General features: G+C 43.9%; 1 protein-coding gene across 1 annotated transcript; it reads left to right on the forward strand.

Annotated features, from left to right (window-relative positions):
* Positions 1-901: 901 nt before the first annotated feature.
* tubg1 (tubulin, gamma 1) lies at positions 902-13,222 on the forward strand. The gene is made up of 11 exons (XM_034088318.2): positions 902-1,087; positions 1,467-1,579; positions 2,555-2,722; positions 2,810-2,878; positions 7,157-7,236; positions 7,325-7,451; positions 8,816-8,902; positions 9,379-9,528; positions 9,663-9,815; positions 11,475-11,636; positions 12,064-13,222. Exons 1-11 carry the CDS (start codon positions 1,039-1,041, stop codon positions 12,259-12,261), a joined length of 1,356 nt encoding a protein of 451 aa, XP_033944209.1. The 5' UTR covers positions 902-1,038; the 3' UTR covers positions 12,262-13,222.
* Positions 13,223-17,034: the final 3,812 nt, after the last annotated feature.

Consider the following 17,034-nt stretch of genomic DNA (forward strand, 5'->3'; position numbering starts at 1 on the left):
CCTAAACACTGTACAACACGCACCGACACTGTACCACACACACCTACAGCTCCTAACGCATAATCAGGCTACAGCCGTTGTGTATTTTATTATGTGAAGCACTAAATGGTCTTAGAAAAATATCGACTCTTTGTAGATATCTACTAAACTAAAGCAAATAAAGAGAGTAGGTTTGTTATACTGAGTGATATATATTTTACACACTGCTCTGCTTTCTGCACGGGCCTCACAGCTGTTCTCACTGTAAACATCACGTTGCGATGAGAGCAGTTTCTAAAATAATATCCAGGGGATGCATGCAGAGCTGTCATTGGCTGAGATAAGTCCGGCCGTGCGTCACGCCTCCACCGTTCCCGGAAATGCATCCGCGGAGGAGCCGTGGAGGAACCATCAGTGTATCCTCGGTTATAGCTCCTCCAGAGAGCCTCCTCGACGCTCGATCCTCGGTCCTCGGTGTGCATTTAGAGAAATGAGACGTCCTTCAAAATGGCGCGCTGAAATTCATTTCCGGGTCACTACCGGAGGACCGAGGAGTCGAGGAGTTGAGGAGGGGAAATGTGAGTATTGAGAAGCCTCTTCTGATCTCAACCTGATCTCAACGCAACGAATGTCAAGACAGAAACAATAACATACTAGTACTTCCGGCAAACACTTTCAAAATAAAACAATCAAATTACCGTTTAGGCAGCATACTAGAACCAGAGGAGGGGCGAGGTTTCGTGTTTTTCATATGAGTTTGGCCAGAGCCATATAATAGAAGTTTGGCCTGTACAATAAAAAAATGCATATGTCTTGCAGGGTATTTCGCATTTGAATGTGTCAAATTATACTCTGCTTTATGACTCGACAAGCTCCAATACAGTAGGCGGCGGTAGGCAGGCCATTAAACAGCAGAAGAAGAGTCCGCTGCAGCGTCACATCAGCACCAAGCGGGAAGCGGCGGGCTGGTAGTGGTGAAGCGTTTTCAGCAGCATTATACTTTTCTTGTGTTATTTAGCTAGCAAGCAAGTACGCAGGCTAGCTAAATAAGACTCAAACATGCCTCGGGAAATCATAACGCTCCAGCTTGGACAATGTGGAAATCAAAGTACGTGAAAGAAGAAGCTTGTTATTAGATTCCTGTGGTATCATGCTTATATTGTTAGCCAATGTCCAACATTTAAGTTAGCTAGCTAGGATGATGTATGGTGAAATGGCGATATCTAAGTGCTAGTATCTAGTATATATATTTATTACACAAAACAGCAAATGTATAACCTATGTTAGCTGAATTGAAGTTAGCTAATGGTGTCTCTACATAGCATAATATAAGTGATCGTTAACTAGCTAACGTTACCTGTGCAGTGTCATTCGTGTAACCATGCAGGTTCTGGTTGATGGTGTTCACCGTGTGTCTAATACACTTGTTATCAGTTAATTCAAGTGACTTTACATTACCGTTTAACCTGCTGCTCTCTGTGTTGCAGTCGGGTTTGAGTTTTGGAAGCAGCTGTGTGCAGAGCATGGCATCAGTCCAGAGGGGATTGTGGAGGAGTTTGCAACTGAAGGGACGGACAGGAAGGATGTTTTCTTCTACCAGGTAACTGGTAGCTTCTATTCAATCCATTCTATCCACAACATGTTAAATGCTCTTTCTGTGAATTACATCCTTAATTAAATCCTCCCCTTGAATATTTGTTGGTGAAGATATTGCAGTTTTTTCAGATTTTGCTTTTGACTATTCAAATATCCTGAGGTGGAAAAAGTACTTTTTTATTTCAGTAAACGTAGAAAAACTACATTTTCAAATTACTTTCTTTAAGAAAAAATACTTAATTGTGCATAATGTCCCATTTTAGTGGTATATACATGAATTCACTGGATTATTATTATTCATGCACTAATGTGTTTATCACTGCTGGTAAAGGTGGAGCTACTTAAATGAATTCATAAACTACTGCTCCATATCTTAAAGCGTCTTTGAGCATCAGGAAACATTTATTATTATTATTATTATTATTATTTAACCTATAGTTGTATTAGTTTATTTGTATTGTGTAATAGCTTATAATGTGAATATGTAAAGTTAGTAGTAACTAAGAGTAGAAGAATAAAGTAGCATAACATGAAAATACTTCAGTAAAGCACCCCAAATCTTGCGTAGCTACAGTACTTGGGTAAATGTACTTCAATAAATTACTCCACTGTAAATGTCACATGTGGTTGCTATGAGCATCGCTATGAAGAACTTAATGCATTTTCTATTAAAATGATTTATTAATACAGGAAATAGAACAGTGTATTTACCACAAAACATATTGTCATACACTCCCGTCTTTACTTCTACTTAATTTATATTTATATCTTTTTTTGGTGTCTTTTTCTGTTTGTCATTGCTTATTGTTTTGTTTTTCTCAACACCTCATGTGTATGTGGGTTGATGTATTGCTTCCACTGCAACAACATTATTTGCCACTAGATGGAGTAGTTGGATTAAAACCTTGTTCCTGCAGCCAAACGCAGGACTGTACACTTCATCACTAGCTAACTCCTGTTTCTTCATGACACTCCCCAGGCTGACGATGAGCACTACATCCCTCGGGCAGTCCTCATGGATCTGGAGCCGAGAGTGATCCACTCCATCCTCAACTCCCCGTACGCAAACCTTTACAACCCAGAGAACATCTACCTCTCTGAGCATGGCGGAGGCGCAGGGAACAACTGGGCTAGTGGATATTCACAGGTAATCAAACAAATAAATGTCAATCTTTAACCCTTAGAAGTAAAACCAGATCGCAAGTTAAGTCTGCTGTTTTTTCTTTCTGTCTAGGGCAAAAAAATCCAAGAAGACATCTTTGACATCATTGACCGGGAGGCCGATGGCAGTGACAGTCTGGAGGCAAGTCTGTTTATCTCATACAGACTGTCCCAGAGGCAGGGGGACAGGGCTGTGGCTGTAGAGCATCTTCAAAACTGATTGAAAAGTAATCTGATATTGTTGTGTGATGAAACATTACATGGTAACTTAAACTCTTACGAGAACTGAAGCCCGAACCTCAAATGTGACCCGCTCTATCGAAATCAGTCAGAAGTCGCAACGGCACATTTTAAAATAAACGTGGATTTGTGTAAAAAAATAGTTTTCCGGGGTTCGGGTGTTTTGTTTGATCTTAAACAAACAAAGTCTTGGCTTTCAGAATATGAAACTTTTATTTCCAAAATCACACGATAAATACATGTTTGAAGCTTGTAAAGGGAAGAAGACAGCTCTCCCTCGCCACTCTGCTGTTCCGTGGCGCTGCTTCCCCTCCCTCCGGCTGAAATTATGAATGTAAGGCATATAGTACTCATAGATAACACGGCAGGGTCAATTACAGTTTATTTTCATCTGATTTCAAATAAACAAAGTCTTGGCTTTCAGAATATTAAAAATTGTTTCGGCAAATTCAGATGATAAATACAGCTTTGAAGCTTGTAACGGCATAATTACAAGCGGAGAACGGAGTAACTGGACGTCACAGCAGGCACAACAACAGCCGGTGTTTCTCGTGAGGGTTTTCCCCAGGAAACAAACACAATACACACAAACATACACAAACACACACACACTCGCGAGCTTCCCCCAGACCAGTAATCCAAACAAAAATATCTTCCCTCCGTACTACTTTGATCATTTGCTCCACTAATAATCAATCAGATCGATGGATTCCAGAGAAGAGAAAACTTTGAAGGCCTTTTTCTCAAAATGATGACTCTGTGACAGTCATTATATAATGTGACATATTTAGCTTAATATTTGGAGTACAACAACAATCCTGATATCATTAGAAAGCTATGAATCTCCTCTTTCCAACAGTGCATACATTACATTACATTGCATTTAGCTGATGCTTTTATCCAAAGCGACGTACAATAAGTGCGTTCGACCAACAAAATAAAAAGTTGAAGAAAACAGAATCATATAAGTACATCAGGTTTCATAGAGCAAAAACAGTTCAAGTGCTACTCAACTGGCTTTAGGTAAGCCAGTCCTTTATTAGTATATAAGTGCTTTGTTAATAGTTCTATCGCTCGAAGTGGAGTCGAAACAGATGAGTTTTCAGTCTGCGCCGGAAGGTGTGTAAGCTATCTGCTGTCCTGATGTCAATGGGGAGCTCATTCCACCATTTTGGAGCCCGGATAGCAAACCCACGTGTTTTTGCTGATGGGAACTAGGGTCCCCTTCGCAGCAAGGGTGCAGCGAGCCGTTTGGTTGATGCAGAGCGGAGTGCACGTGCTGGGGTGTACGGTTTAACCATGTCCTGGATGTAGGAAGGGCCAGATCCATTCGCAGCATGGTACGCAAGTACCATTGTCTTGAAGTGGATTCTAGCAGTTACCGGATTGTTAGGTCAAGAGTGGGACAATCTTTTCCCGGAAGGAAAAGCAGTTCAGTCTTGTCAAGGTTGAGCTTGAGGTGGTGAGCAGACATCCACTGAGAGATGTCAGCTAGACAAGCAGAGATGCGTGCGACGACCTGGGTCTCTGAGCGGGGAAAGGACAGAATTAGTTGGGTGTCGTCAGCGTAGCAGTGGTATGAAAAACCATGCGGGCTAATGACAGATCCGAGCGAGTTTGTGTACAAGGAGAAGAGGAGGGGACCGAGAACAGAGCCCTGAGGGACCCCTGTAGTTAATTGACAAGGGTCGGACTCCGACCCTCTCCAAGTAACCCTGTAGGTGCGGTCTTTGAGGTATGAGGTGAGGAGGGAAAGTGCAGAGCCTGAAACTCCAAGTTCTTGGAGAGTGCGAAAGAGGATCTGATGATTCACCGTGTCGAATGCAGCAGACAGGTCCAACAGGATGATGACAGAGGAGAGGGAGGCTGCTTTAGCAGTGTGCAGTTCCTCAGTGACAGCAAGGAGGGCAGTTTCTGTGGAGTGACCTGCCTTGAAACCAGACTGGTGCGGATCCAGAAGGTTGTTCTGATGGAGATAACAGGAGAGTTGTTAAAGACAGCGCGTTCAAGTGTTTTAGACAGGAACGGGAGGAGAGAGAGACAGGCCTGTAGTTTATAACATCTGACGGGTTGAGAGTGGGTTTCTTTAGGAGAGGGTTTACTCTTGCCTCCTTGAGACCGTTTGGAAAGTGACCAGAAGTTAGAGAAGTGTTGATGAAATGGGTGAGAAACAGTAGAATATCAGGAGCGATAGTCTGAAGGAGGTTTGAAGGGATAGGGTCCAGAGGACAGGTGGTGGGGCGGGCAGAGGTAATGAGGGTAAGAACCTCACTGGAGAGAGAGGGCAAAAGGAGGTCAGTGTGTGGGTGAAAGGAGGGTCTGGTGACCCAGTGGTGAGTATAGGTGAGTCAGAAAAAGAAGAGCGAATATCATCAACCTTTTTTTCAAAGTGGTTAACAAAGTCGCTTGACAGAAGGGAGGAGGGGGAAGGGGCTTTGGGGGGGGGTCCAGGAGGGAGGAGAAGATGGAAAATAGTTTTTTGGGATTGGAATAGGAAGATTGGATCTTATCTTGAAAGAAAGTGCTTTTTGCCTGAGAGATCGAAGCAGAGAAAGAGGAGAGGAGAGCCTGATAGGTTAGGAGGTCGTCATGGTGTTTGGATTTCCACCGTTTCCGCTCTGCTGTCCGAAGGACGGTTCTATTAGCACGCAGTGCGTCATTTAGCCAGGGAGCAGGAGGGGACTGACGGGCCTGCCGAGATGTGAGAGGACAGAGAGTACAGAGAGGATGAGAGATGACAGAGTAGAGAGGAGAGTTTGGAGGTAGGAGTTCGAACGAGTCAGAGGAAGGGAGGGCTGAGAGCACCGATGAGGCAAAGGTAGAGGGGAGAGGGAACGAAGGTTACGGTGGACAGGTGCAGGATGAGAAGAGATTAGTTTGTTATGTTTGGAAACGGGTATAGAGAATGAAATGAAGAAGTGATCGGAGGTGTGGAGCGGGTTTACAGAGAGGTTAGAAGTAGTGCAGTTCCTTGAGAATATGAGATCAAGGACATTGCCAGCTTTATGAGTTGGTGGGGATGGAGACAGTGAGAAAGCAAAGGCGGTTAACAGAGATGTTAGTTTGTCTATCTTCCCCGTCTGGAAGTTGAAGTCCCCGAGAAGTACAGCGGGAGCGCCAGTTTCAGGGACAACTCAAAATGTGTCTTCGGGTCAATGCGACTGATTTCGATAGAGCAGGTCACAAATATGCACGAGTGTATTTACAGTATTTGTAGTTCGAAGGAAGTAGGATGAGATTAATTTCATACTTAAAATACACAACAAGTAGAAATGAAAGTTGGAGAAATACGTCACACACTCTCCAGGTGCAGTTCTCTGTTATTCTGATGACATTTCTTCTTCTACAAAATCAACAAGAACTGAAAGAATAAAACAGAAACCCATCTGGAGCCAGAGTCTGATAAAGCCAAGAATCTTGTCTGAATAAAACACGTAATCAGACAACAGGACCCCGGAGACTGACTGTAAAAAGGCCCCTCACTCCTAGACAGAGAAAGATGTTTCGCTTCTCTTTGTAGTGTTGTGCCTCTTTCAGTGACATTGGACCACTGAAGCTCAGGTGGCGCATGACCATCCCATTTGTTCAGTGATTTATCTGTGATCCGAATATTATCAAGGAACACTAATATGTACTGTCAAATACTTGCTAGTCTTTCAGTCAGGCTCTTTAATCTCTGTTGTGGCAAAATAAAGATGAATGACTTGTTTAAAACTATGTTCAAATGGTGCCGGTTCCCGTCATCTTAAAGCTAGCACAGCCTCAGCCACGCCTCACTATTATTTCTAGCTTTTTTCTTTTTTCAGCAGCCAGCCTCTCATAAAATAACTCTCGCATTTCCCCTCTAAGGTCTGCCATCTCTGTAACTCATTCACATTATGACCCCACATTAGTGTGTGTGTGTGTGTGTGTGTGTGTGTGTGTGCAGGGTGTGGCGTCTGGTGATAATAGCCGGGCGAGTGTTGGAAGGCAGGTATTACAGGGCTGTGTTGGGGGGGGTGAGGGAGCCTATTTGTGAGGTGGGGCTGCACTCCCATTTATATAACTCCCGAGGAAGAGAGGCATTTGCTCACCCACACACATTTGGGTTTTCTGCATCAGTAGAGTTTACAGTAAGCCTCACACACACGTGGCACAGTGTGTAGCAGAAACTGTAATGACTAACTCTTTGTCTCCGCAGGGGTTTGTCCTGTGTCACTCCATCGCTGGGGGGACGGGCTCCGGGCTGGGGTCCTATCTGCTGGAGAAACTCAACGACAGGTCAGCAAACACACAGAACACGATTTCATTTAGCCAGAACGCATTTCTTGTTAGTGTGTGTGAATAATATCTATGTTCTGATCCCCAGGTACCCCAAGAAGCTGGTGCAGACTTACTCCGTTTTCCCCAACCAGGACGAGATGAGCGACGTGGTCGTTCAGCCGTACAACTCGCTGCTCACGCTGAAGAGGCTCACGCAGAACGCAGACTGCGTGGTGAGCAGAGGAGCTACTGAATGAGAGTCGATTAATCCCACTGCGCTGTTTGCTTTAAAACGCTGCCATGGATATACATAACCTCACAAGATGGCTACAAACTAATTATCTGTATTCAGGCCCCGGTAACACCTGGCAAACCAAGTTTGACATAAAACATGGTAGCTAAACTGTTCCACTGGCAATGAGCTGGAACAGCAAACTAGAAATAACTAAAAAGTGCCAGAAAAATGTCGAAGTGATGTCAGACTGTTAAATACATTTGGCCTTGTGTGTTCTGACGTAAACATTGAAAGGTCAAAAAGCAGCAAGCTGTGAAGACATCAAAGACGAATGACATCCTACATGAATACATTTCCAATGCCATCATTCATCCATGATTTTTGCTGCGTTTGATGTTGTTTTCAAGAGATTTAAAAGTTAAGACTACCCTCATAAAGGGTTTATAATTAGGTTGTGAACCATTTATAAACCAGTTCTAACATAGTTTCCATACGTCAACACAGGCTCACTCTTTGGCATGATGACTAAGCCTTATATTGGCTACTTAGCGAGAATCAACTCGGCGAGCAACAGACACCAAGGATGCTGGCTGGTGAAGAAGACGAAGTAAGCTAAGTAGCCAATATAAGACTTGGCAGTTCAGATAAATGTGGGCTCACTATTTGGCAAGCAACCGGTCAGTCGCCCTGTTTATCTCATGTCTCATAAAAGCTTATTCAGGATTTATAAAGTGTTCACAGCCTAATTAATAAATGAATTGCAAAGTATTCGTAAACCCTTTATAAGGGTAGTCTTATTGTGAAGAGCTACCAAAAAGAAATCACAAATATGGAGAAAGGTCGTAACATCCCTCTGTGTGTTGCTTTAATGAATCGGCTTCGATTAATATAAAGTTATAAACTTGAAGTTACATTTCCACTAGTCCATTTCCAAAGCAGCTCATGAGTTCATGTTGTCATTCCCACTCATTTGTCTAAAATCTCACTTTCTTCGAATGTGCAGCACACTAATAAAGAAGGGAGCTGCAGCGCCAGCAATCAAACGTAATAAACCTCAGTCTTAAATAGTTGATTGTATTAGTCTGCGATGCTCTAACAGCTTAATGGTGTTCCCTCTAATACCTACTTCCTGCGGGGTCTTGCATAAGCCCCTCATGGTGATTCAATTAGCCGGAGAGCTAATAGAATCTGCCTAAGAATCGCTCCCCCTGTTGCAAACGCACAGAGTGTCTTTTATATCCAGCTCTGCCCCCAACAACAGTGCACTGTGCCGCTGCTCAACACTCATTAACGTCTTACTCTCGAACATCCTGTTGTTGTGCTGGAGGGAATCTCTCCTCATTTCTCTGTGTTGTAAATCAGGTGGTGTTGGATAACACGGCTCTGAATCGCATCGCCACGGACCGCCTGCACATCCAGAACCCGTCCTTCTCCCAGATCAATCAGCTGGTGAGTGAGAGGCGTCACCCAGAGCAACCACCTCCAGGGGTTAGCTCACTTGTCAGTCAGCAGGTTTTAGTTATACTTCGAGGCTACCTGACTGTACTCAAACAAAGGCCAAACGTCGAGACACGCTGTACCAGACGCATGTCGCTCACTTAAAAAATTACAAGATTCAAGTTTGGCGAGTCCGTTGCATGTCAGACTGGCTTTCTGCTTTCTTGGAAATGAGTTTCACATGGCTGCCTTTTCCTAATGGCATCAGCGTGCTCGACAGGAGCCATTTAGAATTTAGAAAGAAAGGAAATAATGTAACCTTTTCAAGTTTTTATTGGATTATTTTTCCTGCAAAAGGCAATTTGAGAATGGAATTGTACACATTGTGCAGAATTAATAAATGAATGTGATATGCCTAGCTCTAAGTCATTCATTTGTAAGATCTTACAAGATTAAAGTTATGTGTGTAATAAACTCTTCACACACAGGTTTCCACCATCATGTCTGCAAGCACAACCACCCTGCGTTACCCGGGCTACATGAACAACGACCTGATTGGCCTGATCGCATCTCTCATCCCCACGCCCCGCCTCCACTTCCTCATGACTGGCTACACACCTCTTACTACTGACCAGTCGGTGAGTTTGGATTGGCGCAGAAAGTTAAATTTAAAGGGGCATTAAAACCTGCTTACAGTTAATATATTAAAAGTGCTTAGTTAATGCTAAATGTCCTTAAGACTTTCTAAATCCGTAAATGCACTGTGCTTCAGGTCGCTAGTGTGAGGAAGACCACAGTGCTGGATGTGATGAGGAGGCTTCTGCAACCCAAGAACGTCATGGTGTCCACGGGGAGAGAGAAGCAGCCGAACCACTGCTACATCGCCATCCTGAACATCATCCAGGGCGAGGTCGACCCCACACAGGTACACATGCACAGTATACGATTCAGGTTAGCAGTTATATATATATATATACTTTATTTAACCAGGTAAAAGACTCATTGTGATTCAAATCTGTTTTGAAAGAGCGACCTGGCCAATAAGGCAGCATGAACAATGTTACAACAAATGAACACAAAACAATACAGGCAGAGGAATACAGCTGTCGTAAAACACAAATAAATGGCACATTAACCGGTCAAAATAAACTGTTATGGAACATAAAAAACTGGCAAAATGTTAAAACGACTTCAATTATGGGATATAAGAGCAATCATCGACCAATGGTGTCGTGTTCTCTGTCCTTTAAGATGGCCTTAGGCTGCGGCCCCACGAGGACGAAAACGGCTAAACGCATAGGATTAACGCAAACGGCTTCCGTCCACATGCAATAGTTATCCGGATAGTGTCTGCCCACACGAGACCGCTCCGTTTAGCTCCAACCGCTGGAGAAGCTGCAGTACATATGCAGGAGCCTCTACGTGGCGCTGTAACTTCCTCCACAAAAGCAGCGAAGAAGCATGGTTGTCATGGTTGCCCTTCCGTTTATTCTCCGCGGTGGGGGCCGAGGGAACCGGGCAGAGTTTTTCGCCAGTCAGCGTGTATTAAAGTTGAAATCTTCTGGACAAAGAGGTGGGGAGAGGCGGGGCTATTGCCTCATCATTATTGCTGTAGATGTTGCACAAACAACTGTAGCATGGTCAATAGCGTCCGGAGCACGATAGCAACTCTGCGATCCGCCATTGTTGTTGTTGTTGGTGGCGAAACACTTCAGCACTGGCGCGGGGTAAGCGGAGGTGAGCAGAAGAGGTGGGGAGAGGCGGGGCTATTGCGCAATCACTATCAGTGATCTGAAAATGTCCGTATAGGGCGCACACACGGAGCTGTTTGACCCCCCAGAGAGTGGCGTATGCATTTCTATCCACCTTGGGACCCGTTGTCGTTTCCTCAGTCGTTTAGTGCCATATTCGGTCGTCCTCGTGTGGCCGAACGGTCTATATGACACTAAACAGTAACGCAAACGACCGAATTCGTCCTCGTGGGGCCGCAGCCTTAAACTCCCCCATAGTGATCCAATCTGAGAGTTTCAGCTCCTTCTGAACATTGTTCCAAGCGTCATCTTCAAAAGCTGTTACCCAGGTCTGTTCTCACTTTAGAAACCAGCATCTGAATAACATCTTTATACAAATCTTTTATATTTGATATTGTTGCATCGACTCAGTTGTCTTGTGTCTTATCTGTCAGAGAGAAACCATTATTTGTTATTTGTATTATCATACATTTGACCTCCTTGTGTCTGATAACCTGATAACATGTTATATTTTGCTGCATGTACCTTTAAAGTTCTTGACAAATAATCTGAGGGGAATTTTTTAGCATGTGTTGTATGAGAAGTGCTATATAAATAAAGCTTTATTATTATTATCTTGAGCGCATATAGACTTTCTTTTGTACACGTATATGTATAAGGGGGAACCAGCCTAAGGAGAGATTTATATGTAAAACCCAACCAATGGGAAAAGAGACAAAGATGGCCGATTAGCAGCAGCATACAAAGTGCAGTGGTGTACACGATATCCACATCCAGTAACAAACCGTAATGCACAATGGTACACGATATGCCAACTTCTCATACTACCGTAGGTGCATAAAAGCCTCCAAAGGATCCGGGAGCGTAAGCTGGCCAGCTTCATCCCCTGGGGCCCCGCCAGCATCCAGGTGGCTCTGTCCAGGAAGTCCCCGTACCTGCCCTCTGCCCACAGGGTCAGCGGCCTGATGATGGCCAACCACACAAGCATCGCCTCGGTAAGTGCTCAGCCTGCAGTGTGTGTTCCTGCAGTCTAGACCTGAGCTGTGAGTCAGGGCTGCAGGCCGCCATTGTCCTAAAACTGAAGCTACGAGACCACAGCAGCAGTCAGAGGGGAGTTCCACAAGAATTAGGCTTTGGATTGTCATGCTGTGAAATTCCTTGAAACTTTAGATGGTTTTTTTTCCTGTAAAGTTTAGTCGTGTGATTTATAACAAAGAAAGCCTTTAAGGACAGTTTGATTTGCAAGCCAAAATGAAGCTCTTTCCCAATTTCCTTTTAGTCTTTAAATGTAATCATATATTTCCAGTCAGTGTACATAAAAGTAACAAAAAAAGTATCAATGGTTTAGAGAAGTCAGAATAACTTCCTGAAACTTTCCAGGTATTAGTTTTGGTTTTGATTTCCTGTGTTTCTGTGCCACAGCTGTTTGAGCGGACGTGCAAGCAGTACGACAAACTGCGTAAGCGAGAAGCCTTCCTGGAGCAGTTCCGCAAAGAGGACATATTCAAGGAGAACTTTGACGAGCTGGACAACTCTCGGGAAGTGGTCCAGCAGCTGATAGACGAGTACCACGCCGCCACGAGGCCCGACTACATCTCCTGGGGCGCACAAGAGCAGTGAACGCACTGACTTGAATCTCTGAAATACCATAGGATTAGCTCATTTCTTCTCTTTTCAAACATGTCCTCCTACATATAGGTGACTAAAGAGACAGATATTTGGCTATAGTTGCATCTCTGAAATACATATTTATTGGCTTGTTATAGCAGTAAATATAATGTTTCTGTATCAAAATGTAAACGGGAAAATGAGTGGAAACAGCCACTGTAATTATATTATCCACAAAGTAAAATCACCTTTTCTGAGCTGGATCACATCCTGGAGATTCTTAAACCTAGTTTAAATATAATAATCCTTGCCAACAGTCCAGTGAAGTGAAAGTCAGCACTCATTTCTTACAAGTGTGTGCAGAAAACATTGATATGTCTTGTATAAAATGATCTATAACTGTCTGTTAATAGTTTTTTCCGTTTTCCTTATACTCATATTTCCCGCCTTGTAGCCTTTTGGTTTTCAGCATTGCAAGAACATGTGTTGCCTTGCTTTGGTCTATTTTTATACTGAAGACAGTGTTTTGTGCAGTTGAGTTACAGTAAAACTACCACCCCACACAAAATGATAGCCTTGAATACTGACAGTACGGTTGACAGAATATGTTGCATGATGGGTAGGTTCTTGCATCCCAGACATTTCTGTCATCGGGCCGTCATCTGTTTGCTGCTGATACACATTGATCTTTTTTACTGCTGTACAAAAACAAGAATGTCAAGACAAGTTGGGCTTGAGCCAAACATGTTAAAATACATGCTATAAATTAAATGGCTTTGACATTTTAACAGCATTGGCCGAGTACAATTTGCACAGACGAACATCGTGTACACTTCATCTCCATGCCTGTATATATGCTTCAAAGAATAGCTCATCACTGACATTCTCTGTATTGTCTTAAATGAATATACTGTGTCATGTTGCTTTGCTCGTGGGACCCGTTTGAAATGGTTAATAAACACGTTTTGTATTATTTTGTATTTGAAATGTTTCTAGTGGTATATGAAGCAAACTGGGAATGTTTTATGTTAAGAGACTTCAGGGTTTCCCCTTTCCTGTAGTGTGGTATATAGGTTTTAGTGCATGTAAATGGTCTGCAAAGTCTACATTTCCCTCTCTCCCCCCGGCCTGAAAAGCCTCAATTTGACTCCTTTGTGTACTTATGTAACATAATGACATCACTATGTAACATTTGCACTTCTATTGGCCAGAGCTTCAACTCATTTTGTGTGACATGCTAAGGGGAGGGACATCTCCAGACAGTCGACCAATCGCAACAGAGCCACCCAGCTAACCAATCAGAGCAGACTGGGCTCTGGTTTCAGACAGAGGGTGAAAAGAGGTAGTACAGGCAGTATGAGAACAATAAAGAGCTTTCTGAACTTTAGACATGTCAGAGTACGAGATACGAACCTGAGAAAGAGCATGGCAGTAGTGCCCCTCTAAGGGTTGGTTTTGCTTCCTAGCTACAAAATGATGAAATGCTTTTCCTCTCACCTGGAGCTGCAGTGTACTTGTGGCCGTTCATCTCCCTCAGTTAAGGCTCATTACCACACGGGAACGTAAAGGCACTTAGCAGCCATTGCCTGCCTGACCGACCATTGTTTGTGACCAGAATAACTCCGGGGAGGCAGCTCTCTGCTCTGCTGCTGGCTTTTTATAAAACGTCTGGTTGAGAACAATAGTCTTACACTGCGTTGCTAGTCAAGGCTAAAGAAAGCACTTTTTTTTTAAAAGGAAATGAGGGCTCAAGCTGAACAACAGAACCAAACATTAAATATGGTAAAATGGTGCTGTTTTATTAATTACATACAGTATTTATAGTTTTTATTGCACTTCCAAGCTAGTTAAAAACAAACAATAGTGCATTTAACCACACACACACACACACACACACACACACACACACACACACACACACACACACACACACACACACACACACACACACACACACACACACACACACACACACACACACACACACACACACACACACACACACACACACATCAAAAAGGTACCATGCAGCATACAAACAAGCTTAATACAAAGCAACAACATCCGCACTTTGATTTGTTTTATCTTCATTCTTGTAGCTTGGAGCTGCCTGCAGCTGTGGTAGAAAAAGAGCTGCCTCTGAGCGGGAGGCAGGCCGACTGTGCAACGACTCGTCAAGGCCTTTCATGGTGAGGGGATTACACTTTTGCGGCTGGTTATCACATGGTTGTGTCGAAGACAGAACTCTAAAATTATATTTACAAAGCCCATCTATGGTCTCGGATTCTTAAAAGGTTATTACTACATTAAAAATAAAGTGGACAATGTATACTACAGGATGTCTCTATATTTGTTTGACATTCAAGTTTAGAGAACAAATTATAAAGGGAAAACAGTCAAATATAAATCAGGGGCTCTTTATCTGCTTTGGGAACATTTCTTGCTATAAAAGCTTATTTAAAAAAAAATAACATCTTTGGTCCATGCTCTAACCCATGACTGGTAAAACTTTGGCTTCACAAGAATGCTCCAACAATGAACACAAAGACGGAGCTACACAGGATTTACTCGTCTGAACTGCTTTAAGGAGCACAACCAAAAGCACCTTTTGGCTTTTGGTAACAAAAAAAAACCGGGTCTGCATTTAAGACAAAGAACGGTAAAAAAAAAAGTTGCATAAATAATACTACAGAATCCATGGCCTGTTTAAAAAAAATGTTTTTGCTTAAATAGTTGGGGACGGATGGGAACTTCAAGGTAAATATGGCATCACTTCTTAAATGATCCAGATCTCTGAGTAGGGGTTTTATGTGTCCTCTGAGTTTAGATGTACCCATTACATATACACATTGTGAACATAAAGAGAAGCACCTGTTATTTTCAGCAGAGTCGAGCTGCATTAGGATAGTAACTGACATGAGCAACATTATTCAATCAGTCAAGTGTTAACCAAGTTCCGTGTCGAGGATTACAGCCAAGACAAGCAGCGCAACAAAGGACACGAGAGCATTCGGTGGAAACAATGTAGAAACCGCTCCAACACCTTTGGTTTCTGTGAGAAACTCAGATCCTGAATGGGAAATCCAGGAAATGGTTTTCTTCATCAAACACACATACGGAGACACACACTGATAATCCCGAGGGTAAGAGTCTATAAGGCAATCGCAGCCCGAGTGACTTAGCCACAGAGTTCAACATCTGCTTCCAGTTCCAAGTTCACATGGCTGACTGCATCAACAGTTCCAGGTAATGCAAACCCAGCCGGGACCTTATGAAAACTGACCGCCTCTGAAGAACATGTCAGCATAAGGGCACGTGAGGGAGAAACTGTATGTGTGAGTGAAAAAGCTAGAGCCAAGGCGGGAGGGCGTGTGTGTGTCACTGAATGTTCTCAACACTTGTCCAGCAGTGCATGAGGGACGACTGCCTTCTAGGAAAGGCAATATGAATATGGCACACGTCGAAAGTAAGAAACAGAGGCGAGCTAAGGAGCTGCGATTTCACTCTCAGCCATACCTTCACGAGGGAGTGCCACAGTTCATCGATGGCATAACTCTTGTGATGCTGTGTCTCCCCGATATAGAGGGCTCACGCCAACGTGTCACATTGTCGAGGGGCGGGGTGTCGTCATGTAAGGTAACAAGGGTGGTTGCGTGACAGGATGGGGTGGCGGGTGTTTGACAGCTCATCAGCAACCGCATTGGTTTCTGTGGGTTTCTGGCCTCACTTGCAAAACAGAACCCCCTTGCTTTCCCGCCTTCCCGCCTCCCCCTCCCATCGGCCAGCTCCTTCAGCTGGAAAGCTCAGCAAGGGTTTATTTTCACGGGTGGGGAGTGAAAACAGCCCTCTCTTTGTTTTGGCTGCCGTGCCGTTCCCAGTGGAGGAGGCGTGGTGTCCTGAGGACTGGGCCTCATAGGGGCCACGTGGAGGAGGAGTGTGGGGTGGTTATGGGTGTCCGGGTATGGGTCCCTCTCAGACTGGGTGCGAGGGCAGCTCCAGGAGGGTGGGTGTGTGTGTTGAGGCCAGGTGACAGAAGCCCACCTCTGTACTATTTGTTTTGGTGATGTCTGCATCTTCCCCCTTCCCTCGCTGGCGACGGATGGCACTGAAATACGCATTCATCAGCTGCATGATCTCAGTCAGGTGGGACAGAGGGAGGGAGGGAGAGAGAGAGAGAGAGGTCAGATTAGTGGCAGTCTCAGTCTGGCGCTGTCACAGGAGGGTGGAGACGGATGATGTCATACATTTGAAAAATAAAATAGAAGAAAAAAAGTTTCCTAAAAGCAGAGGATGATTTTTTTGTGAAGATTTTGGAGAACACGGAGAGAACCAGAATATGGAGGACTTAAATGTGTGTGCACATTATATCACTGACACGTTTTATTATGCAGCTGTTGCAGAAAAAAGAAAGGGCACTGCGGAGGAGTTCATCCCTCTCAGTTTTCCTGACCTTGGTGGACCACCAAACCATCACAAGCCACCATGACCAATACCCTTACTGTGCTCCTGCTAATGCCTAAACATGGTGTGTGACAACACCGACTAAAACAGTCTCCGGGTTTGAACCTACACCTACTTTTTAACTTTGACTGTAACCCACGAATGAGCAGCTAATCTCGCCCTCACCCTTTACTCCAGGCCAAACCATAATAACCCCCTGCAAATCCACTTCACTTGCTCAGTAGCTCAAATATATGGTACATTTATGTGAGAGCAATATGAGGCCTCATCTTCATAAAAGTATGAGCCTTACTGGGCTCTGCTTCAAATCGCCTGTGCATCGCA

The sequence above is a fragment of the Pseudochaenichthys georgianus genome, chromosome 8 (assembly GCF_902827115.2).
Source record: "Pseudochaenichthys georgianus chromosome 8, fPseGeo1.2, whole genome shotgun sequence".
Classification (NCBI taxonomy): domain Eukaryota; kingdom Metazoa; phylum Chordata; class Actinopteri; order Perciformes; family Channichthyidae; genus Pseudochaenichthys; species Pseudochaenichthys georgianus.